This window comes from Molothrus aeneus, chromosome 3 (assembly GCF_037042795.1).
Source record: "Molothrus aeneus isolate 106 chromosome 3, BPBGC_Maene_1.0, whole genome shotgun sequence".
In the NCBI taxonomy this organism is placed as follows: Eukaryota; Metazoa; Chordata; class Aves; order Passeriformes; family Icteridae; genus Molothrus; species Molothrus aeneus.
The window spans coordinates 23,098,191-23,124,351 of NC_089648.1; the positions used below are offsets into that span (position 1 = coordinate 23,098,191).

The 26,161-nt window shown below is 39.1% G+C and overlaps 1 protein-coding gene across 2 annotated transcripts in view; it reads left to right on the top strand.

Annotated features, from left to right (window-relative positions):
- Positions 1–632: 632 nt before the first annotated feature.
- The window catches only part of MTA3 (metastasis associated 1 family member 3), a 137,745-nt gene continuing 112,216 nt past the window's right edge, over positions 633–26,161 (top strand). For both annotated transcript variants that reach the window (XM_066546494.1, XM_066546495.1), the window contains exons 1-4: positions 633–732; positions 2,854–2,921; positions 4,752–4,845; positions 23,948–24,074. In XM_066546494.1, the coding sequence (XP_066402591.1) occupies positions 705–732; positions 2,854–2,921; positions 4,752–4,845; positions 23,948–24,074 (317 nt within the window). In that variant the 5' untranslated portion in view covers positions 633–704. The remainder of the gene's footprint in view (positions 733–2,853; positions 2,922–4,751; positions 4,846–23,947; positions 24,075–26,161) is intronic.

Consider the following 26,161-nt stretch of genomic DNA (forward strand, 5'->3'; position numbering starts at 1 on the left):
GCTAGATTTATCTTTATTCTGTCATAGATGTTTTGTGCTGCCTGTTGCGAGCAAGCTGAGTCCTGCGGACGGCGGAGAGCTCGGAGCGGCACCGTGCCCAGGGCGGGCTGGGGGCGCCGGAGCCTCTCGTGGGACCGCGCTCCGGAGGCGAACAAAGGGGCCGCCAAACCCATCACCAACAGGTGCTGCACAAGAAACAAACTTTTTCTGGGATACTACTCAGAGTTACCAAAGGGAAGCGATCCCTCGGCGGCTCCGGGGGAGAGGCAAACACCAAAAAATCCCCAGGTCCGCAGAGGGTCGGAGAAGAGCGGGACAAAGCGGCGGGAGCCGGCAGAACGTGGCGTGCTCCGGGCACTGCGGGGAGCGCGGCCGCGCACCCGCAGCTCCCCCGGCGCCGCCCGGCCGGGCCGGGCACTCCCCCACCTGCGGCCGGCCCTGCCCGCGACCCGCCCCGGGCCCGGTGCGCGGGGGGGGGCCCGGGGGCGCCCGTTTAACCCCTTCGCCGCCGGCGGCTCCGGAAGCGGCGGCGGCGGCCCCGTGGGGCGCTGTGTCCTGCGCCCGGGCGGGGAGGGGTGGCGGCGCGGGGTGGGGGCGAGCGCGGCGCGGGGGGGCGGCGGCGGGAGCCGCTCCCTCCTTGCCCAGCCCGGCCCGGCAGAGGCGGCAGGAGGAGGAGGAGGAGGAGGGCGGCGCAGAGCGCAGACATGGCGGCCAACATGTACCGAGTGGGAGGTATGTGGGGACGCGGTGGCGCCCGCCCGGAGCCCCCCGCGGGCAGGGCCGAGGGTCCCGCCGGGCCGCGGGCCGTGCGTGCCGCGCCGGAGGCAAGAGCGGCGCCCCGGCCCCTCAGGCCGGCGCGGCCCCGAGCGGGGCGGCCGGGCCCGGGCGGGCGGCGAAAGGAGGCAGCCGGTCCGGCGAAGGGGCGCCGGGCCCTCGGCGGGGCGGAGGACGGAGGTTCCTCCCCCGCCAGCCCCGTGCGCCGGGTGGGAGCCCGGCCCCCGCCGCCGAGGAGGAGAAGGGCAGCGCCGCCCTCCGCGGTGAAGGGAAGGGGGGAGCGGCGCCGTCGGCTCCCAGCCCCCGCTCCGCGGCGCGGGCCGGGCACGGCCGTCCCTGCGCCTCGCCTCCTTCCGCGGAGAGCGGCGGAGGGGCCCCGCGGGGCGAGCCAGGGGCCGGCTGCTCGGCCCTGCGCCCCCGGGCCGGGCCGGCCCCGCCGCGGCCTGGCGGGCCCTGCCGGCGCGGTGCGGTGCGGGGCCGTGCGGGCAGCCCGAGCCCAGCCCGGGGAGCGCTCGCCTCCGCGCCGCTCCCCTGCCCCCACGCCCGCCCTCCCGCTCACGGCGGAGTTTCTCCGCGCCTTCCTTGGTCTGCCGGGGATAAATAATTAATCCGGCTGTGTAACCGGGGGATTTCTGTCAGCTTCCCTCGCTTGCCGCCGTGACCCCTGAGGAGCGCCCTGATACGTGACTGCTTGTCGAAGGGCGGGGGGGAGAGAGCGTTTAGGCTGTGAAAAACACGGCAAACGTTTGTCTTCCCACCCCGAGCCTGGGGAAAATGACACGGATAACTTTGGCTCGCTCTCGGAGGGAACGAACGTGGCAGTGTGCCCAGTGCTGTGGCTCAGGTGCACCACTCAAGTTAGGTGTGCAGTACTGGGTGCTCAAAAATCGCTCCATCCTCCTGCTCTCTTAACAGCCTGAGCTGAGAGGAAGGATGCCTGGAAATGAGGGGTGATAATATCACCCCTCATTTCCATGCATCTCTTTCTGATAATGTTTTGAGATGTGCTGATAGAGCCACAAATCTTCCATCTGGATGCTCCCTCCTTAGGACACTTAGATAGTAGTCCCATCAGCCTTTACTTATGAAAGTAATCCTTCTCTGAGCAGGTAGCGGGTTGGGTTTACCTCTTAGGTCACCAATTCTCTTTTTTTTCGTTGTAATCTTAATGAGCAATTGTGAACACTACCCAGAGATCATATTCTTTCATTAGAACTTCCTGAAGTTCTTTTTCATTGTATTGTAGTGTCAAAGTGTTGTAGAAGACTTTCATATGTTATTATAGTTTCTCATCCAGTTTTTAAAAATAAAGTTTGCAAGGTGCACGGTGAAGAAGTCCAACATCAAATTTAAAACGTGGTTGACATATGATGGGTACTTTTTCATTGGACAAAAACAAGTTTTCCAAAAACTATTGAAGGAAATGTGCTGCTTGTCAATTCTTTGTATGTTGCATGGGAGTAGCTTTCAGGACATGAGAAAATTTCCATTCAATCTGTGAAAATATTTTTATATTAATCATGCTGAAAGAGACATTGTCCTGCAAGATCCTTGCTAATTTCATGGCAATTTCTGCTTAATATAGTTTGCATTTTACTGGATAGAGATAACAAGAGCAAGTATCATAAAACATAGATTACTCATTGGAACAACTGTGCTGCCACAGCACCTGATAATAAATATGATGTGTCATCTCTTATAGAAGTGTTAATCTCCATAATATAGAAACTCACTAAAGTGCTCAGGTCTCAAATCTTCCTCATTTATTGTGAGAAGTTGCTCCTTCCCTATCAAGATTTATGAAGTGTGTGGATTACTGGATTACAGTGTGAGCTTCAACACAAACCATTTAACTTTTTTCCAGCATGGTTGTTAAAGCAGGTGTAGTGCAGTTAAAACTAGAATTTAGGAACAAATTATATTAAATCTCAGCGTAGAAATACATCATGGTCCCAACGTTTATGAAGAAATCTCAGCCCTTTGAAAACTTCTAGGTTTAGAAGAAAAGTTTTGCACTAATAATGATAGGTCTTTACATAACTTTTGGTATTTCAGTGACTTTTCTTTTTTTCCTTGCAGATTATGTTTATTTTGAAAATTCTTCCAGCAATCCATATCTCATTAGGAGAATTGAAGAACTTAACAAGGTACAAATATCTAAGATTCTTTCTTAACCTTTGGCAACAGTCAAAGTGTGCTTGTTAAAACCTGAGAATTATTTCTATCCCTTAAGATTTTTACTGTAGTAGGGGTTTCTGGTGGTTACTGAAAACTTGCTATGTGATGTCCTCTAATTCTGCCCTGTTACCTAAGGAAACAACCAATTCCTGGTGAACAGGATTACCCTGCTGCAAAAATTTTCTAACAAATTCTATGAATTCTTGGAGAAATGAACGAATTTAATTCTTTGGCTGACAGTGGCACTGTGAATCCATCTGGAATGACAGCCATCATGTAATGTGTCTGCTTTTAGATAGACATCTGAAGAGCTGGAAGGTGCCAGGGAGACTTTGCAGTGATCAAATGACAGAATATGTGACTTCTGTGGCTGTCTATTGCTCTGCCTATTGGCAGCTGTGAATGAAGAATGGGCTTTTGAACAAAGTGCAGACTGTTCTCTGTCTCTATCCTGAGTGTATTTTTCTAAAAAATAGAGGCTCTATTGACTGTCATTTTTGGGGAAGGCATGATTATTTTTCTTCATTCTGACACTACTAAGAATAATGTGGCATTTCTATGGGATTTTTTTTATTATTTTTAATATTTTTGTGTTATTTTTTTTTTTACTTTTCCCTCAAGCAGTATTAAAGCTTACTGATGTGTTACATCAAAAGTTAATTGTTAAAATTCCCATCATGATGTAAGTAATGATTAAGATATTTTTTCCCCAGTGGTTAGAAAGTAAATGAAAAAATTGGTGACCTGCAAGTGGTTTTCTTCTTATTAATGAAACACAGCACTATGCCATAGCAGACATCAACCACATTAAATGTTAGTGCTGTCCAACACAACATCCACTGAACTTGTGCATGGCAAATAATTTTTGACTTTTATTGGAGAAGAAAATTTTTTATTCATGGTAATTGACATGATTCCAATCATGTATTGAATGTAATGTTTATTATCTTTAAACTGCACTGCTATAATTTAATCTTGCTCATGCAGGGTAAAACAGAGTCATGTATTGATTTTTTTTTTTTCTTAAAGAGAGGTTGGAGGTTGTAGTCCAGACATCTTGAATGTGAATGGTTTGCTTTCGTGTGTTAAAGATACCAAGTAAATGTGGAAATGTTATGTAAAAATGTAATGAAATGCTTTGACTATTGTTCTACCAGGGACAATATTTTTTTTGTAAGAAACTTTATCAAAATGTTATACTTTTCCGTATTAAATAAGTAACTCAAGGTAAAAAAAAGGAGGAGTATGCAGTTCTTCAAATATTAGTAAATTCTTTATAGAAGATCATGGTCCCTATAATGAGTCATGAAAACAACACTGAACTAAATAGATCTTTTATTTTAGGATCTGTTGTGACTTTTTCAAATAAACTTTTCAAAAGTCTTTCAAAAAGATTTTTTCAATAAATGCTATATTAAATGAGATTCTGAAAAAATGCTAGAGTAATTTGAAATATACATTTCTGTCTAAAGCTGGATTATAAAGAAATGTTCACAAGATTCTGACATTTCTGAAGGATTCTTGTGTTAGCATGATACTGTCATTGCACCTCTGAATACCTGAACAAAATAGAAATTCTGAGGACTCAATAATTGTAGTTAATCCTCTTGTCTGGTCTGAAATTGGTACTGGCCTCTCTCCAGAAGATTTTATTTATTGGGGTAATTCTGTTGATTTCAGCTTGACTGATCATGTGAGAACTACTGACATGAGGGAGCACTCCAAGCAGAGAGCATTTAATTTGTTTTACTCAGCTGAAGAGGGATGCATCCTGACTTGATTTTCTCTTTCTTTTGTAGACTGCCAATGGGAACGTGGAAGCCAAAGTGGTGTGTTTTTACAGGCGAAGAGATATTTCTAACAGCCTTATAATGCTTGCAGATAAGCATGCTAGTAAGTAGATGGGGTAGGGCATTTTTCCTTATTAACACAGCCTGCTCAATTTCTGCAGCTGCTTAAAATTGCAGGTTTTTTGGCATGTGAAATATATATTTATGTTAAGCATTTATTAATATCCAGTTAGTTGCTTAGTATTGTCTGATAATCTCCTGCTCCTATTAGTTGCTTCTGGGAATTAAGTTAAGCTGTATCCATGTGATTGAGACTGTGCATCTGGAAAAAAAAAGTATGTATCATTTCATCTGGAAGATACAGCTGCATTTCTTTTTTATGTCAAAATTCTTAGTTGTAAGTTAATTTAAGCTTAAGAGCACTTGTGTGCACTCTTCATTTGATGTGACTTTTTTGAGTTAGACATAAACATGTATTGCTTAATGTAAAGAATGAAATGTATCATTGGGGACTGAAAATCACTGGAGATTGTAAAAGAGCTGTTATGTGCATTTTTGCTAAATGTAAATATTAGTCAAAAATAGTGGGGGTTGGGTTTTTTTTCTATTTTGTTTCCTTTTTTTTTTTTTTCTCAGAAAAACAACAAGTGGTAATCGGTGAAAAAAGCTGCATTTTTCAACATGAACCTGAACTTTTCTTGGTATCTGCCATTTGGTATACAAGTGAAATATCATAATGTTCCATAATTTTTTGATGAGAAATATAATTCTGAAGAGAAAAAATGCAATTCTGAAAATATAATTCAGAACCTAAAAATCTGAGATGAGGACAGTAATTTGCAAAATACTCCAGTCATATTTGTAAATAACTGAAATGTGAAGTGTGTCAACATCCCTTAAATTTCTTGCCATATGCTATTAAATACCATTTTGATTGTATATGATGCTTGAGTTTTCAAAATGATCTGTGAATAAGTTACGTAGGGGTTATAAATACCAACTTTTTTATAAAATAAAGTAGAGATTATCTAATGTCTTTCAAGAGATTCTCTTGAAAGGCGTTAGATAATGCTAACTTTTTTTTGCAGATATATCTTGGTGTAATTAGCTGTTTTAAAAATACCCTGCAATTTGTTTAATGTCCAGCTCTGGTAATTTTGCTCATCCAGGTATGGTGAGTAAAGAGAAACAGCAAACCTTTGGCTTTTGTTTTATTCTTTTATTGATCTTAGAGAAGTGGGGGTGATTTGAGTGCATAGTATGAAGTACTAGCTTGGTTTTTATAGGAAGACAATCCATCTTGCTTATGTACTAAAAAAATGATTTAATGTTTTGTTACATGGTTGGGTACACTCTATAGTTATTTGTGACCTATTTATGATCATGATCACCAGCCCCCACAATCATTAGTCTTTTTAGTTCTTCCAGATAAAATGTGTTGAAACACAGAACTTTAGGTTCACTAAACAGAACACAGAGCTTCACTAAACTTTGTAGCACTTTTTTTTGTTTTTCTTTTCTAGTGGAGGGCACAAGAAAGTAAGAAAATGATAACAACTTTACTGGAAATACTTTTTTTTTCTAAAATTTGATTTTTAAAACAGGAAGCTTGTAAATTTTTTTTTAGTTGGCTTATCTTTTAGAAAAGGGTATGTTAGTCCTGTGGGTATCATTCAATCTGCAAAAGTGAGTAAAATTTTTCTATTTCCTTTTTGAGTTTTAGATTGCCATTTTGTCAGCACTTTGATAGAAAGGATTTGTTGATGGTCTGTTGCTTTTCTCCTATAGCATACTAAGGGTTTGTTGGTGTCACTAGGAGTGCCATGGAGTCTTCCATCTTTTTTTCTCTATTGGGATTCTCTTGTGGTTCTGTAGTGAGGAAACAGAAATGTGATTTCCAGCTGGTTCAACAAACATCTTTAGAATGCCTGTGTCCACCAGGTTATGAGCCTTCTAACCCAGTGCTCTCAGGAATTCTGTTTCTCTATGAACATTTTCTCTGGACAAAATGTCTCTGTTTGTTCTGACCAATCTGTGGAATCTGTAGTGCCAAGTTCTCTTAGGAGATGTTTGTTACAGTCACAGGGGACAGCATATAGCGAAGGATTGCTCACCTAGAGCTTCCTATAGCTCATAGAGCAGATGTAGTTAAATGTCAATTCAATTTAAAGGCTTTCATTCTGGGATAACACAATGTTCTGTTGAAAAATATGGTATGTGTAAACAAAATATTTGTATATTTATGAATTGTATGTTTTGGAAATGTTTTATATAGCTAAACATGTTGACATATCAACACTTCTACCTGGTTTGGTATAAAATAAATGTTAAAAGATACAAGTTTCTTAAGGAATAGAAACTCCAGTTCAGCCACTGATTTCTCCTCTGTGCCTGTTTGGAGAACTCTTTTAAGTATAAGATCTGCTTGGTCTTTTCCAATGATATTTTGTATTGCTAGCATTTTTTTTTTCTTTACGACTGAGAAAACTGGTCTGAGTTAATAATTTCTCAAGATTTTGGCAGTTGGTTGGGGGTTTTTTGAGATGTCAGTTTCTGAAGGTTACATTTTGAGATGTAGATATGGTCCCATTTACTAAAAGAAGAAAAGAGCTCTGTAAAAAATATTTTGGAACTTTAAAAAGAAAATTTCAGCAACTTGAAAAAGTTTCAGAATTATTCTAAAGAATGTTTGGGAAACATGAAATAAAGTTGATCTGTGCCTTTATCACTGGTGAGGAGTTGGTATATTGTTTTCCTAGGGTGTTTTTTGTTGTTGCTGTTGGGTTTGTTTTTTGTTTGTTTGTTTTTGTTGTTGTTTGGGTTTTTAAATTTGGTTGGGATTTTTTGTTTGTTTCCTTTTGTTTTAAGTTGTCTTCCAAAATGTTTCAAGATATTGAAACAAATTGAGGGAGGGGAAATGAAATTTTCATTAGGCCATTCTAAAATACTCAGGTACAGAGTAGTTCTCTTGTTTTCAAAGAATGTCACTAATCTGTGAGGAAATTGTATTGCCTTCTTCCTTTCCCTGGTGTTTCAGGTGGAATTTAATTAAGGAAATTTTTATTTGTCTACCAGCATCGTGTATGGCATCAGCTTCGATCTGGGAATAGTTCTAGAAGCTGACTGCAGCCACTTAAATCCAGGGATTTGGAATGTTTTATGGGCACTTGAAGACTTTGTATTTTTTCACTGTTGATTTATGTTACTATAAAATAGAGTTTATGGTAAGGTCAGCTGGAAATCCAAACCAAAATACTGTCCAGGATCATCTTCTTGGTCCTGTGCAGCCTCCTGAGCTTAGTAAAGGAGTTCTTCTGGGGCGTTAACACTCGCCAGGTTGTTGTTGTTGGTGGTGTAAACTCTCTTAGGTTGTAGTCATCAGCACAGGGTCCCTGTGAGGGGGCTGTTCCTTTCTTGGCATGAAAGAATTGACCAGCAGCAGAGTAAGGGTTACTGTTGAGGTAAAAGAAGGCAGAGAGATGAGGAGAAGATGGCAGGCAGGACAAGAGACAGATATTGCAACAGACACCCGAGTGCGTAAGCGAGTGAGCTTAGAGAGGTGGGACAGGAACACTCAGCTCGTTAAAATGGGTGAAGCAAACATAAAGGGGTGACATAGAGATGTTTCCTAACTCAATGGTGTGATTGAGAAATGGCCAGCTGTAGCTCAATCTATAAAATGTAGATGATTGTTTATCTTCAGTAGAATTAATGTAAGTATTTTCAGTCAAGATTTTAATAGCTGTGGAGAGGAGTCTGTGTCAGCTTTGTACCAGCACTGGGTTTGGGTTACAGCAAAGGGCTCAAGTTCTTATTTCCTTCTTTTGCAATAGATTGCAAAGAATCATAGAATATCCTGTATCACAAGGGACACATGAAGATAATTGGGTCCAACTCCTGGCCCTGCACAGGGACCATTCCACAAACCATTTTTGAGGTTTATTCACTACTACTTTCTTGAAGCTGAGTAGGATGACCTGAGTGCATGATGCCATTTTTTGTAGATCTTTGCACTTTAAATTCTTTATCTGATCATGTGTTATCATGTAATACTGTGTCTGAAGTCATTCTCTTGTTGCAACTCCTCAGCCAGCTTTTGCCAAGTCAACCATCTGGTGAGGATATAAAAAAAATTACTGTTGTTGGAGTCCTTCGTCTTCTGATTTATTAAAGAGGGTTTGTTTCATTTAGGTGTGCTGAGATGCTGACTAAATGCCAAGAATATTTCTGGGCCTGTGATAAAGCCCATGCAGAATGTATTTTTTCTCATTAACAAAATTCATATTCTTTGTGAATGAGACAGTACTTAATTAAAAAAAAATACTCAGAGATATTTGTTTCATATGATGTTGACTGAGATGAAAAGTAAAATGAAATTTTTCTAGATTATGGAAGCTGACAAAAAATCATGTTCAATCTCAGCTGTTCTTTTTAGAGATCATTTACTGGCATTACTTGTTGCACATTTTTAAAACTTTTATTCTTTTGCTCTTGATCAGTCATGTTTCATGTCACATTGCTTTGTAAAATGGTGTTTCTGGTACAGAATTTTTGTATATGATAGATATCTAGGAGGAGAAGAGTCCTGCTTGGGATTCCTGGATAGACAATCATTAGGGTTGGAAAACACCTCCATGATCCAGTCTTTGACTGAACACTGCCATGCCCACTGAACTTTATTATCAGATGTTGGAGCCTGTACTCAGTTCTTGCCTTTGTATGACTTTGATGTGTTGCAATCAGAAACAAATCCAGTGTTCTCTCTGTACTTCAGTTTTTTGCCTGTAAAGCAATGCTCCTATTAGAAGTTCTTATGAAAGTTGGTGAAAAATATTTAATATGCCAATATGTTTTTATAGTTGCCATTAAAAGATCTCAAAGTGCCTTACAAACACTCGTAGTTTATTTTCTATATAATATCAAGAATGTTCCAGCATTCCTGGAAATGGCTTGATCTTGCAGAGCAGTTTAGCTGCTGCTGAGCCTTCTTACCTTCACTTAAAGGTGATTTATATTTGAGGGGAGGAATATTTTGCATATTGTCGATGTTAACTGCCAGCATTCCAGATGCATCCGAGAGAATGAAGCTGTTAATATTCCATCTGATTTTATTTTAGTAGAGCTGCAGGCTAGCAGGTATCATTGAAGATGTTAAGAAAATGAGCTTAACTTGAGCAGTAGTGTTTAGCAGATTACTCACTGATGTACCCAAAGATACATCAGTATACACCAAACTGAAATGTGAATTCCTTTTCGTGTGTCATCAGGTTTTTCAACATATGGTTGCTGTTGCATAGCAATATTTTTAATACTCAACTCCAGGAAAAGCACAAGAATTTTTCCTGTCCTCTACAACAATTAAAAAAAAAAAATTTAGAAAGTTGTATGGAAAAAGTTGTGGGTGTGGAGACCCTTGGGGTTGAGGAAAGAGCTCCAGAGTAAAATGTCTAAAACACCTTGTGTTCTTCAGTTTTCTGTTATCTCAGTCACATATTTGACTCAGTAGAATTCCAAACTTTTATAAAATACTATAGTTGGACTATTTTTGTCCAATCAGATTGTAACACAACCAGAAACTTGGTGGATTTTTTTTTCCTTGGTTCTGGTTGTTTTTCATTGTAGTAGTTCTTGTACATCAAACTAAACAAGTTCTCATAAAGGATACAGCATTTCTTTATGGATACAATAAAGGATACAATCCCTTTTCTGAAAAATTACTTTAAGATGACTTTTCCTGTTACCTAATTCAAGTCACATAATGTCTTCACATAAAAAATATGTTTTGACTGGAGATTTTATTTGAAATCTAAATTGTCTTTTTTTTTGGTTCACTACTTCCCTTGATACCTGTTGTCTTTGCAGCCCATGTTCAGTTAGAAGCACCCTTGGTGAAATGAACCCAAGAGACAAATAATAATTTTTCTACAGCATACAATCAGTTTTCTCTGTCTTGATAATTTTAAATGTTGAAATAATTCATAGTTTCTCTAAAAAAAAAGTTCCAAACAACAAAAATCAACTCCATGGTGAATACTTTTTTGGTCTTGCTTATGGTTGTGTTGGGGGAAGAAAATCAAAACAAAATAAGTCTTTAGAGCTTAAGAGCTCAATTGATATGTGTCTCTTACAATAGTGTAAGTAACACTTCTATGGAATTTTGTGGCTTTTGGAAAGTTTTCTGTTAGGTTACAGTTGATTTTTTCAATTGCACTTGGTGAGAAGACCTCTCTTGCTTGCTGTTAAGAAAAGAGATCTGTTGATATCACCCTGTGATGAAAGATACCATTTTTCCAGTTGGATAGGAGAAAAAGGAGCTAAGGCCTGGAAAGACAGAGCTGGGAATGAAAGGTAGGAGAGTCTCTTGAATTGTATATAAGGAGGAAGGCTTGGCTGCTAGATATGCCTGAGGAGTGGGTGAGCAGACTTGTGTAACTGGTTCAGTGAGATACTGCCTGGTTAATCTCAAGGCTTCTGTAAATATAAACTAGTGTTTGTTTGCAGCTCAGTGTCCCTGGCGCTGTCATCTCTGTCCACACACACACCCACCCACCCCAAAAATTAGGAGAAAATTAGTTTTGATCTCACATAGTTGCCCTCTTCTCTTTGAGAACGAGACATGTTTTTCAGAAGTCCCTGTCTGTGAGCAGCTCATCAGAAGGCTCTTGGGTTGGTGAACTGAGACAAAACCAAATATAGTAAGCCAGGAAATTTGGGTTTATAGGTTCCAATGTTGCTTTTGTTGGAATTTTACATGTTAATATTATTTACAGTCATCTGATAGAGACATGTAAACGAAGCAGTAGCAAATTCAGTTTTGTTGCGTTGCTTCTGGAAATCTTGATGTCTGTGATGTGGGAGAGACACACCCTAGGAGGACCATTTAAGGATGATACAGATAAGAAATTCTTTAATCTTTTATGCTAAGGCACTTATATTAGTCTAACTATCATTTTCACTGAAAATGAGCTTGGGGTTTTTTGTGAGGAAGACATGATCTCTTTGATCTCCTGAGACAAGGGAACATCAAGTTTCCCTTCATTTACCCAAGAGAATGCCATCAGTTGTAATTTATTTGAAAAGGGGGGAGAAAATTAAGAACTTGCTGAAATACAGCAAACCCTGTTGAAAACTACTTCCTTGTCATCAAGGAAAAACTTGTCTCAAGACTCCCAATTATTCTTTTCAAGGGTGCTTTGGGTAGTGTCATAAATTGTGTGTTTTCTTCATTTGATTTTTGTTCAAGAACTTCTGAATGTTCTCTCTCCTCAACAGGGAAAGCAATAAAGAAGCAGTAATTAGGAGTGTTTTGCTTCTGACAATATCTGAGTGTTCTTTTTGTGACTGACATTTAGAATTAGTAGTTATATTGTCTCATTAACAAGTTTACTGTCAGCCCCAAGTATCTTGTAGAGTTATTAACTTCAGTGTCTGGTCAGGCTCCTCCTTTGGCACAGAATGGCTTGTTAGATTGTGAATGTTAATGATCTCCTAATGAATGAATGGATTTACAACTAAGTTCATAATTTCAGGAGTTCCTAGCTCTTATGGAAAACTTGCATAAACACATTTTTTTTCCCACCTGTGTATGTGGGATCTGCCTTTGGATCATGCGTGGCTTCTTCGCATATAAAAAATTGTCTGCTCTGTACAATTTGTATAACTACATCTGAATTTTTGCATGGACTGAATTTTTGATAGCTAGTAACTGGTAGCTTAATCTTTAAACCTCCAAAGTATAAACTTACAACTTTGGGGAAGCTTGTGTGGGTTAATTTTCTTTCAAATTCAACAATCTTCTTTTTGGAGCACAAAATTTAAGAGGCTTGAATACATTGCTGCCAATTTCTCTGAATGTAAAAACAAACTAAACCTAAAATCTGGATTAATTCTGTGAATTTGCTGTGAAGAGTGGAAAGCTGTAAAATATCAGTTCATGTTTATGCTTAAAACTGTTTATAAGATATATGAAGCTCAGTTTTTATTTTTATTACTTAAATACCAGAAGTATTTATTTAGTAAGTTTCCTTGGTAAAGAACTTAGTAGGGTGCAAAAGATGTCACTTTTTTGAGCTCTACTCCCAAAATAAATTCTTCACATTTGAGTCTTTAGAAGGAGAGAGTATTCACAGAAAATTGCCAAAGCATTTTCTGTGTCCTATATCCATATTTCCCTGTGTTCCTTAGGATTTATTTCCTCATGGTCAAGTTTAAATACACATGCTGTTGTTACTGTACTTGTTCAGGGTTTCTTTTGATTTGTGGAAAACATGTAACTGTTTTCTCTCAGCTGCTTTCCTGCCTCTTTCATGTTTCTTAATTGTGCATGCATGTGATCCTACACTGTTTTCTTGGTACCCTTAAAATACTTGTAGTATTTAAATGGATATTATTTATCATAACTTTTTGTCTCAAGAAGATAAGTAGCTTTCCATAATCTCAAATGGTTGTACTTCTTTTTGTTTTCCCTTGGCTCCTAATTTTAAGTGACTTTTTCCACTTTCTTCCCAGTGCACCCACACTGTACCAAAGCACCTGAGGCATAAATTTTAGAGTACAAAAATATTGCTAGGTTATCTCTATCTGTAAAGCTCCAATAAGAGATGCATTTCACATCTTCAAAGAGTTCTCTGATAGTCTAATTGAATGAGCAGTTTATATAATTTATGAATTTGAATGATGTAAACTCACTATTAATATAGAAAGACTTTCCCATCATGCAGTGGCAATTAAATGTGTGATGTGGGAATCAGGTCTGATGATTTAAAGGCTTACCAGCAGTAATTCTTGAATGTCTGTATTCTGCAGTGGAATGAAGGGTGCAATAATTGCCATTGGTAATACTCATGCATGCCTGTACGCCTGTAACTGCACACGTGCTGGTCGAGGTGGAGCTTTTCAGCTTGGGCAAGGCTCTGTGTGAGAATGAGTGTAGTGCTTCCTACCCAAGCTGATTCATGCTGTGCTCTCTGTGTGTATATATTTATATATATATGTATATATATATTTTTTTTTTTTAATGATGTGAGATATTATGGACTAGGTAGAAGTAGCAGATAAGATGAATCTATAAAGTAGCCATGTGATTTGTCTGTAAACTCTCTTTCTATTAAAGGTAGCCTGCACAAGTAACAGGACTCACAGTTAGCAAGTATTGAGTTGAGTTTGTCATGCCCACATGGAGTGTGTGGCCAGAGTGGCTGTGCTGTTTCACAGTGCAGTTTGTCTATTTGATCAATATTTTGGTTTTTACCTCAGCTACTGTTTGTAACCCTCTCCGATCAAGTGAAGATTTGCAGTGTGAATCTGCTTTGCCTCTGGTTTTGATATACAACAAATGATTCTGTGATCCTTGCAGAGAGATTGTTTTGTACTGATGTAGAATACTTTACTCCCATGAGCAAAAAAAGTTCAAGTGGTAAAAAGCGCAATTTTTTTCAGTAAAAGCCTGTTCTACATTATCAAATTCCTAAAAGACTTCAGGAAGCTAGGTAGTTCATTTTGACTGTCACCTACTGCCTGAATCCAAAACCTGTTTGAAGATTTATCACAGTACATAGGATGTCTCTGTGCAGGTTGCAGAGTTGCTGGGCTATGCATAGAGCACTATATATGCATATATCCAGGGGTTATGTGAGTGCATGTGCCTTTTCTACTTGTACAACAGGTTAAACATCTATCCAAAACCAGCACAACTAAATTAGCTATCTTCCTGGTTTTGATATGCTGAATGATAGAATTAATTTTTAATTTGTTCTTGTTTTTGTGTAGGATTGTGACAGTGATATGCAATGATGAAGGGAGTCATGTTTCAGTTTCCTGTATTAAAAGTGCAGCCTTGTTTTGGCTTAAACTAAAGAGCAGAAGAGTAGAAATAGTGTTGGCAGAGTCAGTGACCTGTAACCTAGACCCTACAGGGTACTGTGGCCCGTTGCTGTGTGGCAGTGCTTTCAGGCAGATCCTTTGGCTGATGCTGCTGTCAGGAGTGAAATCCTGATGCAGTTATTCTCAGTAGGCCCTCAAGAGGCCAAGGACTCAGTTGCCAAGTATTATACAAGAGGAAAGGTTTTGATATATGGACAGCTTTTATATTTACATTTGCCTTCAAATGGGGGCTAGCCTCATCTGCCTTCATAATTCTCTCCTCTTTCTTTTAATTTTTAATTTTTGTTTTTAATAAGAGGAAAAAAAGCCAGAATAAAAATACTGAAGATTTACCATATATGTGATGAATAAGTAAAGATTTTTGATATTTTACTTGCTGCAACAAAAATGGTATTTGGACATATTGTCTACAAAGCAGAGTACTGAGAGTAGAAGAAAAACTTTGTTGGTTTACTTGGGAATGGCATCTGTATTAAAGTTTGAATAGCTAATGCAAGGTGATGTTATTCCTACACTGGTTTTTTTTGTTTGTTTGTTTTTCCTTCTGGCTTCAGAATGAATAAATTAACATGCTTTAATTATTTAAAGTAATACACGTATTCATATCTCTTTACACTTTTCTCAGTTCATATGTATAGTTCCTGTAAATTATGATCTCATTATCTCTGTACAGGAAATAATGTATCCTGGAAGGTAAATCTCTAACATAGCTGATGGAAAAAACATGGGAAATAATCCTTTAAATCTTGCACAGACCATCAGAGTGAATGAACTCTTCTTCCTGGTTGTCTTGTCAGGTCTATAGACAGCAAAGCTTTCTTACCATGTTGGCATGGAGCAGGCATTCTCTTGGATAATATTTTTCTCATTTCCTAATCCCACACCTAGAGCCTTAATATATCTTGAATGAGTTTACCCAAGAATAGGATATACAAATCCTTTTATTTTATATCTCTTTTTCTTCCCCTTTCCTTTCTTTTTATTTTCCCCTACTTCCTCTTTCCTTCCTGCAAAAAATCCATCAAAATTCAGCCCTTCTGTAAGGAGATGCTGTAGAAGATAAATAATTTGTGTTTTATAAGCAGAATCATATGCCATTCTGAGTAGGGGTAGGAGAGTTCTTGTACAATCTGTGCCTTTTCATCTCTGCCAACAAATTTTGAAAAGTTGTTTATCGGCTTTTGAGGATGTGAACTGAATGTTAGAAAAGCAGTTTAGATCTCTGAAACTCTGTGGTTATCGTCACATAGTGCAAGAAAATGCCGGTGTAGATCTTAAAAATGGATTTTGGCTTCTTACAGAAAACATAAGAGCACATTTTTTGTGTGCTTTGTTCTTCTCATGCTACATTTATTATTTTTTATGTATTAACATTGCATTTTCTAAAGGAGAGACAACCATGCAGCTTGTTAACCGACTAGATCAAACAGACCTGTTGCCTATGCTAAAGGAAAGGCAATCTTGTTAAAACAAAATATGAGCAGGACTTTCACAGAAAAAATGGTGAAAATCTTAGCGATGGGAAAAATTATTAATAGCAGCTGTCTCAGGAAAATAGAATATACAAATCTCTCTTTTATTAAAATCAGGTGTAGTTGTTATTCATGCAGGTTACATGGCAGTGTTGCAGATAGCCTTTGTATTTCTTGAGCCGGATGATGGATTTAAAAATTGTTTCTTGGGTGCTGTCGGATTACCCATGTACCCTTTTGCTCATGGTGGTCTGCCAGCCTGGATTTGAGAGTAGAACTAAAATTTCCTTTCTTTCCCACACAGCTCTAAACATATGTCCACTTTGGAAAAACCACTAATTGACTTCTGATTCAGCTGATGAGCTGGATGTAACCATAATTGGATGTTCATCATGTTGCAAATACCAGTGTCCATGGCACAGTTTTGAATCTGCTGCTTGCTGCTCCTAATGAGCTGCTCACAGAAACACCACCCAGGACTGTTGCTTCTCACATCCTGCAGCAGCTTGCTGTAGTTGACACAGATGTACACATGACCAAACACGACCTGAGCCCTGTAACAGGATATTTTTCTCATTTGAGAGAATTTGCATTTGAATAGGTGATACAGAAATCAGATAAAAGGGGAAAAATCTAGTTGAAGTTTATGATACATAAACCAGCTTTTTCACTACTGCCAGTGTTGTTATTGATCTCATGCTTCTGTAGGACCTTCTGTTCCCTAGTGTTGTTACAAACTAGCTTGCAGTGCTGAAAAATGGTTAAAGAACTATTGTGCTTGCTTTTGCATTTATTCATGTTATATTTAATTTATTAGGATCTATTTATTAATGTGGCACATCATGATTCATAGTACTTATGGAGGTAATCCTTCCTTACTTTCCACCCACAAGCTCCTAACTCTCAAAAATCTCCAGAACCAGCTATCAAATAACCCCCACCCATCAAGTTTGGGAAGGTGAACTTTTCTGCTAATGAAAGGTGTGATGGTTTCCATAAAATATTTTCTCCACAGACCTGTGATAAATGTGATATGGTTGTCCAATTGCTTGTGACTGACTGTTGTCCTGGAAATTGTTATTATCATAACATGCTACTTGGAAGTATCCAAACAACCATTTCGCATTCTATTGGATATAATTTTTATTATTTGACAGTAGGTGTGGCATATTAGTTCTTAATGGCTACACAGTAGTTATTTCTTTGTTTTGTGACCTTATTTATAAAAATAATGATGAGGTAGTGTGGGAAGATCACCTGGATAATTGTGTAGGAAAACTGGATAATCCCTTAGAGGCCACATGTATATCCATACTATCCAGCAGGAATTAAAAATAGACATGTTCCCTGTAAACATAAGTGATCACTTTTTTTTCCTACCTGCAAAATTGCTCAGATTCATGCTTTAGATAGCAATATGCTATTTACATGACTTGTAATACATACAAACTGTTCTTTGGATTTCTTATCCTATCTGAAAGTAACAGCAAATATCAAATTGATGTTAGACATTCTAAGTCATCTGAACATTGCAACAGACGTGGTATATGTAAAGCTAATTAATTCAGCTTTGGGAAACGCTTCCTCACTCAAATTGAAAGTGTAACCATGCATAGTCTAGCTCACCAAGTTGATTAAACGGTCTTACTACAGCTTTAGGGGATTAAATATCACAACTAAGTTAGTACAATGAAACGTGGCAAGAAGCCTCATGCAGATGAGCAAATTGGCCAACTGCTAACCTAAGAGAGAGCTCTTCATTCACAGTCTGAATAAAGCTGTTCAGATGGTTAGACTTACTGTTTTTCTTTTGTATGAAATTTGGCAGTAATTAGATTTACTCTCTCTCCCCCCCAAAATCTATATTTATAATTGTTACTGCTGTAGCATCTAACTACCAAATGTGCATTTGAAGTTATTGCTACAACCATCTAAGCTTAAAGAGACTTATGCACAGACACCTTTCCTTTGATGTGTGTGGTAAACTTGCTGCTCTTCCCAGCTTCTTATCTGTAGGTTTGAAATCATGTTGTTGATACCTGCAATGTACATATTTTTTAGGTTAAGTGTCAAAGAAAAAGGTATACAGGAAAGGAAGAAAGTTTGGAAAATTTTCTTAAAGTGAGACTTTCTTTGAACATGAAATTCTGATCTAATACAACTTTAAAAGTATTTCAACAAACAGTGAAATGGCTGTAACTCCACAAATGTTGTTGGTGGTGATTTGAATGCTTGCATAAGCTGGATACAGCTAAGCTGAGGTATGGTTTCAAGCAATTAAGGTAGGAAGTTAATGCACTGTAGCTTTGGGTACTCTGCTGTTTTCATCCAGCATTGGTCTGCGGTGCTGCTGCTTTAAGGAGTCTTGTGTTTGCCCGTTGTGTCTTCTCAGTCTCCTATTTGTGCTTTTTTCTCTTTCTTTTTATTTTTCTTTCTTTGTAGCAGGCCAAGCAATTGGAATTGACCTGGATTAAGGGACAACTAGGTGAATAAAAAACTGATTGCATGGTGTGAGTCAGAGGGTGGTGGTGAAGTGTCCACACTGTGTGTGGAGTCTCATGGGAATCTCCATGGGGACCTTCTTTAGCAGTGACTGGAGCAGGCAATGTCCTGCACTCTTATCATCTTTGCAGGTGACACAAGCATGGAGGGTGATGGCTTGAGGGGAGGGCTGGTATGCAGGGATTCCTAGAGAGCAGGAGGAGTGCTTTGTCAAGAACATGATGATGTTCAGGCAGGACAAATGCAGCTAGGAGGGAAGAGCTCCTGGCAGGAGCATAAGCTGAGAGCAGGGGGGCTTGGGGGAGCAGCTCTGCAGGAAAGGCCCTGAGGCTGCCCGCAGACAACTCCCTGACAAGGAAGGGAGTTGGCCAAGAGTATCCTGGGCTGTATCACCAGGCACATAGCCAGTAGATCAAGGCAAGAGATTATCCTCCCTGATTATTCAGCACCCATTGCATTATATCGAATTCTATGGCATCCAGTTTTAGGTTCCTGATAAAAGGAAAGTTGCTGATAAACTGGAATGCATTCAGCAAAAACCATCATGATGAGCACTTGCCCTTCTAGGAGAGTCATCTGGAATTGACCTTTCTCAATTTGGAGAAGAGGTGGACTCCCAGTGCCTATGGGGGTTATAGACCAGGAGATGGAGTTGAACTCCTGGTAGTGACTAAATTGAAACGGGAGTGATTCAGTTTAATTAAATACATGTAGAAGCCTTTCTCCATTACTGGGGGATGGAGAGCTTATGTGGTCTTTTGTCTTCAGAGATTTTCAATTACTGAGTACCAGGGACTGACCTCACAGCTGAGCCTATTTTGAAGTATAGTTTTTTCAAGGGACTTCCTGAGGCCTCTTCCAGCCTGAATTACTCTGTTTCCATGATTTTTGGTAGAATTTCCAGATTCCAACTCTATCTGGAAAGAGTGCTATCAGCATTTTGGTGGCAATAGAGGGATAACTTCCTCCTTTCTTTTAATATTGAAGATTTACTTCTCCCTGAAGATAGTCTTCAATGTTTAAACTAATCTCTCTTACTCTTGCAGTACACAAGGAGAGCACGTGGGGGATTATTTTGATTTAGTTAAGGGAGAGTAGTATGTCCAAGAAATTGACCTTGCTTTGCTAGCTGATGGTTAACTATACAGTTTTTGGAGCTGCATTTAAACTTTTAAATGTCTTTCAGGACTTTAAAAAAAGAAATTTTTATTAAATGGGAGTGTTGTATTTCTAAAGAATTGTCCTCAGTTTATTTTCATTTTAGTTGCAGAAACAAACAATTCTTCCTCATTGCAAGCTTGACTCATCACATAATTATAAACAGAGATACTGTATACAAAGTTTAGGTGGCATGTGTAGGGGGATAGAATATAAGAAAATAAAGATAGTGTAGAAAGTAATCTTACCCCTAAGGAGTTGCAGCTGGGCCAATTACCAAAGATTAGGAGCAGGCCTGACTTTAACAGGCCACAGATGTAACCAATGAAAAGAAGAGGTCTATAAAAGAGTGGGGTGGCTGGTTGAGAGGGGAACTGGAGTCAGTGGCTGCTTTGTGAGGAAGGAAAGGGTCAGTGCTCTGAGGAGCTGCCTGTGAGAAGCACCAAGGAGGTATGAAACTTTTGTGATAAAGAGACAACAGTCTGGAAACCTTGCAATAAGATGACAGCAGGCATGGACAGTTTTCTCTTCTTCTAAGGCTCTCTAACACTGCAATTTTCTAACAGTAAATCCCACAAATTAAATGGAAGACGGGAAAAAAGAGTTTTCATGCTGTTTAAAAGTGGCGATGCATATGTAAAATGAGTGAAGGTTACAGTTTCTTTCTGGTATCCATTGCTTAAGTGAGTCAGTTCAGTCTCATTTATATCAGATGGGAAAGTTACAGTACTGTCCCTGAAAGTATCACCACCAGATCACTCTGATTTTCAGGATCACAGTAATTATTTACCACTGATGATTAGAAAGCCCACATATAATAGACCACAAGTTTTAAAAGCTCACTGGAGATGCCTGCTTTTGCTCACTAAGATTTTTTTCCTTTAAATAATGAAATATTTCTTGTAAACTGGAAGAAGTGCCACGAAACAGCATTATCTTAAATTTTGCCCAAGGCCTAAAGGGAAGTGTGTAATTTTCAAAATGTGATTGTATGAAATATTAATCTTTGGAGTCATACCTAAGATTCAAAATTATATTTAGCTGAGCAATTTTAATTTTTTTTTTTTTGTCTAATCATGGAACAGTGAGGTCTGTGTATGTCATCACCATATTGCTGCATAAAAATATTTGCTCACTCTGAGCTATTGCTTTTCTTCCCTTCCAGAGTGCTGAAATGTGGTTAGCATGGTGCTACTTTATGATTTCCTGTAGGTACCTTCTGTTTCACTCCTTTTGATAGAAATACTCTCTCCTTGGATAGGAAATGAAATTCACATCTGCTGTAAATCAAGTCAAAGATGTGAAGAGATCTCTAAAAGTTCTGCAAAGTTGTTACCACTTTCCTTCTAATGGGTATTAAGGCTTGATAATTGCAAAAACCTGCTTCAAAAGCAGCTCTATGGAGGGTTCTTCAGATGCAGAATTCTTTGTGTTGCCATCACGCAAACTTAGCTTCCTCCCTTCTTTATGCTATCCAGTTTCCTTTCCTGGTACAGGTTTGTATAATTGCAGGGACAAATTATTACTTGTTTTACTAAATCCTACAGTGAAAATTGGTTTTATATTTTAATGCTGAAGCAGGAAATGGTAACATTTTCCTTATGGTAAATTGTGTTGAGTGGATGGAACTGTTCTGTTTCTGGTCATGGTTTGTTCTACTTATTACCTAGCTTGTCAGATCATCCTGTGTAAAACATCTGTTTTATTTCTAAAAATACAACAGAAGAATTTATCTTGTTTCGTATTGAGGTTCGGAGTGTTTTAAGAGATGGGTTTAAGATATTTGGTTTCCGTTTCAGGCTATTGGATCAACATTTTCATGGCTTATATAAGATGAGTGAAATAAATTTGCTTGAAGGTGGTGGGTTTTCTGCTTAATTTTTTAAATTTAAATTCTTACTTGAGGAAGATACTGAGATGAGCATAGGTGTCTTAAGCCATTTTAAACTCTGGAATTCTATCTCTGGCTTCCTGCAGCAACTTTAAAATGGCCCATATTGTCCTGTGTTTTGTGCCTTATCTGCAGTCAGGTGTTTTTGATGTGTTGACCAAACTTGTGTTTGGATTTCTAAATTACTTAGGAAAAAAGTCCCAAACCCAAGGTAACTGGAAGAAATAGTAATACTTGAACCTGACAATCAAAATGTAGCTTGTAATGGTACTTACTGTAATAAACAGTTGTAGAAATTAATTGTTGGAAACATTGGTGTAGTATAACCCCAACTAGCAGCAAAACACCACACAGCGGTTGGCTCACTACCCCAGGTGGGATAAGAATTGGCATTAACAAACAAAGCAAAGCAAGGAATTAATTCACTGCTTCCCATGGGTAGGCAGGTGTTCATCCATCCCCAGGACAGCCGGGGACAACGGTGACTTGGGAAGGCAAAACATCACCACTCCAAATGTCCCCTCTTCGCTCTTCTGTCCCCAGCTTTATATGCTGATTGTGATGCCATGTGGTATCCCCTTGGTCAGCTGTCCTGGCTGTGTCCCCTCCCACCTCCTTGTGCCTCCCCAGCCTCCTTGTTGATGGGGTGAGGAGCAGAAATGGCCTCGGCTCTGCGTAAGCTCTGCTCGACACTAACAAAAACATCCCTCTGTTATCAACAAATCCAAAACAAATCTAAACACAGACCTATACCAGACACTCTGAAGAAAATTACCCTATCCCAGCCAAAACCAGCAAAACCAAAAACCTTTTAACATGAGTTTCTATTTTTAATTAACTGTTTGCCTAATTAAAAAATGCTTCACCTTGGCATAGATTTCTTTTAAGATATATTTATTGACAGTATTATAGATGCCCAAATAATTCTGAATTGAGTTATAGTTTGACTTGGACCTGTACATATGCCTAGTGAGGCTGTGGGTTGTCAAATGAGATGGATGAAATTCTTGTTTTCATTTTTGTTTTCTTGCTCTCTTTCTCCACAAAACATGCCAAAACAGGGAAGGGGATGGGGGTGTCTACAGCAACATAGACTTAAAGTGGAATTGGGTTTGACGAAGTTTGTTATAGCAGGGTATGTTGTTATGTGACTTTTGTGAAAAGAACTATTAGAAGTGGAATGAACTACACACAGGCATGATTAAAAAAGTGGTAGTGTTGCATTTGGAGAAAACTGTGGTTGCTATGAGGATGCAGGCAGGCTTCAATTTGAAATAGTCTTTGTAGGTTGGTTGTAAAAATGGTTATTATTAGTAGAGAGGGTGAGGTCCTCTGTTGTAGGTAGTTACATGAAATACTATCTCATGCTAAGGTTCTGTTGTTGAGTTTCTGAGGAACATTTTGTAAACTACACTTGGCTTTGCAGATGATGGATAATTTATCAGGTAGAAAGTTGCCAAATCTTAAAGAAGTTTTTAAAGGGTCTGTATTTTTGCATCCATTATTCAGAGAGACTTTTTGCCCTTTTTGGGAAGGCGGAGGAAGTACAGATTCAAATTCCACATGTCCCAGAAATCCACTAGGAAGGCAGATTTTAGCCATCAAGATCCCAGGGTAGCTCTTTTGGAGAGCCTGCCATTGTGTGACATGTTAGCAAGCACTGGGAGCATTGCCCTTCAATTCTATATGTGACTCTTTCTAGTGTCTGCTTTTATTTCTTCCTGTCTTGCTTAAAATAGAAACAACTTTAAATCTTATTTAAATATGCAAATTCACTGCATTTGTTGTCTGTATGGAAGAAGGCTAACATAGTGGAAGACATTAGACTTTTTCAGTTTTCTTTGAAGTCCAAAACTGCAAAATCAATCTATTATGTTTAGTGAATTTTAGTTCATAGAAAGTGTGTTTTTCTCCAGGACGTCTGTAAAAATTTTAGTACTAGCAATATTGGCAAGAGAAAGTCAAACCCAAAACTGGTCAGCAAGCAAGAGAAAAAAACAGAGGAAAGAAAATGAAAAAAGAATGAGTAATGTTGACAGGATTGTTCTTAAACAGTGTGAAAGACATCAATGCGTAGTACAGAGGAAAGGAGCATGATTTTTTAAAGGGTTGAAGTAGAAGTGTATAATTCAAAATACTTAACATTCTGTCAAGTTACATAAACTGTAGTCTTGTTAAACTCATCTTTTCTTTGAAATACTAAAGGAGGTTGCTAAGGGGTGGGGGGGATGTCAAATGAAATGGCTGCAATGATGTTATGCAACACAGTTAATTTCGACCTACGCTCTGCTTCTCTGCAGAAGAAGTTGAAGAAGAGTCTGAAACTACAATTGAGGTTGATTTGACTGATAAACAGAAACATCAGTTGAAGCACAGAGAGCTTTTCCTTTCTCGCCAGTATGAGTCCCTACCAGCAACGCATATCAGGTAAGAAGTAGTAAATACCATTTATCTGTGTGTTCTGCTGGGTGGATTGCCTGCCCATAGCCCATCTACTGGGCTGCTACAGCCTTGCAAAAAGGTGTCACTGATCTGAGCTGAGTTGGGCCAGGTTATCCCATGAACTGTTTTGGAAGCACCTTTGGTTTTTTCCTTCTGTTGCTTGATGTTTGAGCCTTAGAAGGGACAATAATCTCAGAGCTCTAGCTTGCCAGTTGATAGCATCAGTTGATACTTTGGCGGAAAGTCAGTGTGTTACTGCTTTGGGAAAGCTAATTTTTTTAGTTCTTCTGCTGGCCAAAGGAAGCTTGACCTTTTTGTCTGGCCTGGAAAACAGCAGATGGGTTTGGAACAGAGGCAGTGACTCATTGGTCAGATCTGCAGTTTAGGGCTGCATGCATGTAAAACTAAAATTACTCCAGCTTCACTAAATGCGAAGAAGTCATGACTGAGTTTGGCTAAATGTTGCAGAAGCATTTCAAGTATTGTTTTAAATTGCCTTTAATGCTAATGTAGGAAGAGACTTGCTAAAGCTGAAAAAGTGTTTGTCAACTTCTTTCTGTAAATGATGTAGGTGCTCACATCATCTTCTATTTAGCAGGCAGGAAAACTTTTTTGTGTTGGAATGAGGGGATGATGAACCTACAAATGGAAAAGAAATAGCACAGTGACAGGGAGAGTCTATTTAATGTGAAAAAAATGCATTCTTACATTGCATTCTTACGGAGTTTTCATTTTCTTATTACATCTAGCTGCCCCAAGCTATTTCAGACCATAAGTGTCTAGAAGTTGCCAAAAAAAGAGGTACATAGTGTCCAACAGGAGAAGCACATTGTATGTGTATCTTTATTTTCTCTCTTATTGGGAAATCACAAAATCATGGAATATTCTGTGTTGAAATGGACCCACAAACATCGCTGAGTCCAGCTCCTGGCCCTGCACAGCACCATTTCCAAGAATCCCACCATGTGCCTGAGAGCATTGTCCAAACGCTTCTTGAAGTCTGTCAGGCTGGTGCTGTGAGCACTGCCCTGGGGAGCCTGTTCCAGTGCCCAGCCACCCTCTGTGTAAAACCCTTTTTCTAATATCCAACCTAAACCTCTCTTGACACAATTCAGGCCATTCCTTTGGGTCCTGTCACTGGACACCACAGAGATGAGACGTTGCTTATCTCTCCTGCTGACAACACAAAAACTGGAAGTTGGAAATTTTTGTATTAATTTCTTGTGCTTTATTCAGCTCCTTCTTCTGACTTTGAGAAAGTCATTTAACTGTCAATTTTCTGCTGCTCCAACTATAGCATGAGGATAATAATCCTGTGCAGGTTCTTTTACTTACTTTGACATTTAGATATTGAAATAAGGTATTCTCCTTGCAGAGGGAAGATTACATAGAAGAAGTATTGTAAATGTCTTCTCACCTCACAATTCAGGGAGCAAATACAATAGAGGTTCTCCAGTACATAGTTCACAAAGAAGGCAGAAAAACACGTGAATTCATCGTACATGCCACACAGCAGGCAAAAGCAGAGTGATGACTTGCATCTACTTTTCAGAACAGATGAATGTTGTAGGACTGTGCTGTCACGTGTTACTAAGACCTTTAGCAGACAAATTCTGGAACAAGCTTGATGTTTCAGTGTTTTAAAACTCTGTTTTAAAAAGAAACAAGGCAAATGCACTATAAGGTATTCCTGGTATTCCTTACTCAGGTCTTTAGCTTACTTGTGTTCATATTCTGTGATTCTCAGTAGTTTTCTTAACTTTTAATAATTAACTGGCTCTCTAAAGAGGGTAGAAATATTGGGGAGGTCATGTTCCTCTAGCTTTCTTCCATCAGTACTCCAGAATACTCAAGGATGCAGATATCACAGCTTCTCTGGGTGTCTGTTTTGGTGTTTGATGTCTGTTAGGGTGACTTTTTTTTTTCCCTGTCATCTGTTTTGCATTTCACTTATCACAAACTTTGTCTACTACCTTGTGTCCTATCCTACTTCTCTGAAAGGAGCTTGGTGCCATCTTAGATAACTATCTTTTCATTAGCTAATTGAACAAAGCAGCAGAATTTCTCCCTTT